At 40.0% G+C, this 3,102-nt stretch overlaps 1 protein-coding gene across 1 annotated transcript in view; it reads left to right on the forward strand.

The window, feature by feature from the left end:
• Positions 1–3,102, forward strand: part of CUBN (cubilin (intrinsic factor-cobalamin receptor)) — a 315,183-nt gene that overhangs the window by 154,905 nt on the left and 157,176 nt on the right. The window contains 1 exon segment of the mRNA XM_011963893.1: positions 644–813. Within this exon segment, the coding sequence (XP_011819283.1) occupies positions 644–813 (170 nt within the window).

Genomic DNA, 3,102 nt, shown 5'->3' on the forward strand with positions numbered 1-3,102 from the left:
ACACACACACACACACACACACACACAGTGTTTAGATTACCCCTAAATCATTCTCCATTATTAGAAAATGGTGCCAAACTTTTCCATTATTGGTTTATATTATCATAAATCGAAGAAATGGTGGGTCATAGAGAAGACATTGCAGTAACAGGTATCTGATAACATCAAAGGAATTTTTAAAAACCTAAGTAACTATACTATATCCAGAATATTAAATTTTTAAAGGGTAGATATTAAATTATTTTTAAATGCATGCACTACTAGATTATCACAATTCTTGGAAGGAAACGTATTATTCTTCCAGTATGCTATATTTTTAGAGGACAGTGAAGAAGCGGTGTTCCATGGCTTTGTGAAAACGTGATTTCATTTGTGTTTCCTTTTAATTATTTTTAAAAATAACTTTTGGCATCTGTATTTAAAGTGTTTGAAGTATTTTTCTTAGTATCATCCATGTCATCCCTTCTTATTCTGTTGGGATAAATGACTTAATGTAGGTATCAAGTTCTTTAGCGTTTTTAGCATAGACTAACTAAAACTGATAGTCAAGCAAAGTAAGGTATTGATCTATACAACCAGGTAATGGATGATTTTAATGCATCCATGATTCCTCTCATGAAACAATTGTGTTCTGCACTTCCAGGCTGTGGTGGTATTTTCCAGGCTCCCAGTGGAGAGATTCATTCTCCAAATTACCCCAGTCCTTACAGGAGCAACACGGACTGTGCTTGGGTTATTCGGGTTGACAGAAATCACCGTGTTCTCTTGAACTTCACTGACTTTGATCTTGAACCACAGGACTCTTGTATTATGGTAAGTGACGTAAATTTCAAGCATTGTCTCCAGCCAAACCTGGGTCAAAACACTGCCATATAAGCATATTTAGTGAATGTATTACTTATGGGTGTTTTTAACATCAAATCATAAGAAACCAAACTATTAGCAACTTAAAATATAAGGACATTTATTTTTTACCTAAAAACAAATCCGGAAGTAGATAATCTCAAGATTTGTTTAGCAAGTCAGTTTCTGCTCTACCATGATTAGCATGTTGACTTTTCATTGTATGAAAGTATGAAGACTATGAAGAAGTCATGGTTAAAAAATGGCTGCAGTGGTTTTTATCTGAATGCCCTACCTGAGTCTACCTCTGAAAAAAGGAAGAAGGAATAGTGTTAACTATTTCTGTTTTGTGTGTGTTACTTTTAATAAGGAAAGCAAATTTTCCATAAAAGCCCCCGACATATCATAAGCCAGAACTGACTACAAAAGAGATCCAGAAAGTATCATGGAATAGATTTATCATAAATCTTTTAGATCAATTATTATTAAGCCTCTGAAATTTTCACATGATTCTGCTTCTCTTGAGACCAGGATATCTTGATTTGCTGCTTGAACGAATCCATGTTCTGATAGAACAAATTGGGAGATGGGAGTGTAGGAGAAGGAATATGGCTATGAATTGGGCAGATAACAAAAAAAGTTTCTGCTACTGAGATGGGAGAGTTTCCTTGACTCCTTCACAGGACTTGCGAAGGGGGTGGCTTATTTGCTTGGCTGCCTAGCTGAATTCAGGAGGGAGCACACAAACAGATGAATGCAGGAACCGGGGTGAACCAACCCTGGAACTGGCTAGTCCCTCCTCTCTGGTGGGAGCAGGCTCTGTGCATGGCCCGCACAGCGTCCAAACACGTTACAATGCTCTTTTAGCTCTGCCGTCTCGGAGAGGGTGTCTGCGACCCCCAGAGCCCCAAAGGGCATGTGTTACAATCAGTGCTCTTTTAGCATTTGCTGTTCATGGACAGCTAAGTGTTAACCAGTTCAATGGAGGGTCAGGGTGACAGCCTTTTACATCCTGACCTCCTGGTACCTGAGTTCTTGTCTGGTGTCCAGGAAGAATCAGATCACATGAACAAATTGAAGGGTGGTGAATGTGGAGAACTTTATTAAGACGTAGAAGTGGCTCTCTGCAGTAAGGGGAGCTTGAAAGGGATTGGAGGAAGTGGGTTGCAGGAAGATAATCTTCCCCTGGAGTCTGGCCTTTCTCAGCTGAACTCCTCCCTGACCACAGTCTCTGATGTCCAGCTCCTTCTTCTCCTCTTGACATTCAGACACTACTGTCTTGTGTGTGTGTGTGTGTGTCTGTGTGTCTGTGTGTCTGCTGAGTCTGGGGCTTGGTGTTCTTATGGGCACCGGATGGGGGCAGGGAAAACCAAAAGGCAACATTTGGGTGGGAAAACAGGGATTGGTTTTCACTTTGAGAGGCAGATCCAGGCTTAAGGGTAGAGCACTCACCAGGGACCTCAACCTCTTCTACCAAGCATTTTCCTGACTCCTGTCCCATCACTACTACCAATACTTTTAAGGCATTCCTACCTGAAACTAATGCTTTGTGCTTAATATAAGAGTGAATGAAGTTTTATTTTGAAGGTTTCTTTTTTCTTTCTGTTTTTAAGTTTTTTGGCTACCTGATTTTCTTTTGTTATTATTATTATACTTTAAGTTCTAGGACACATGTGTAGAACCTGCAGGTTTGTTACATAGGTATACACATGCCGGTGGTTTGCTGCACTCATCAACCTGTCATCTGCATAATTTCTCCTAATGCTATCCCTCTCTTAGCTGCACACCCACCAACAGGCCCTGGTGTGTGATGTTCCTCTCCCTGTGTCCGTGTGTTCTCATTGTTCAACTCCCACTTATGAGTGAGAATATGTGGTATTTGGTTTTTTGTTCCTGTTTTAATTTGCTAAGAATGATGGTTTCCAGCTTCATCCATGTCCCTGCAAAGTACATGAACTCATCCTTTTTTATGGCTACATAGTATTCCATGGTGTATATGTGCCACATTTTCTTTATCCATTGATGGGCATTTGGGTTGGTTCCAAGTCTTTGCTATTGTGAATAGTGCTGCAGTAAACATACGTGTGCATCTGTCTTCATAGTAGAATGATTTATAATCGTTTGGGTTTATACCCAGTAATGGGATTGCTGGGTCAAATGGTACTTCTGGTTCTAGATCCTTGAGGAATCGCCACACTGTCTTCCATAATGGTTGAACTAATTTACACTCCCACAAACAGTGTAAGATCGTTCCTATTT

This window comes from Colobus angolensis, unplaced genomic scaffold (genome assembly GCF_000951035.1).
Source record: "Colobus angolensis palliatus isolate OR3802 unplaced genomic scaffold, Cang.pa_1.0 Scaffold63, whole genome shotgun sequence".
Classification (NCBI taxonomy): domain Eukaryota; kingdom Metazoa; phylum Chordata; class Mammalia; order Primates; family Cercopithecidae; genus Colobus; species Colobus angolensis.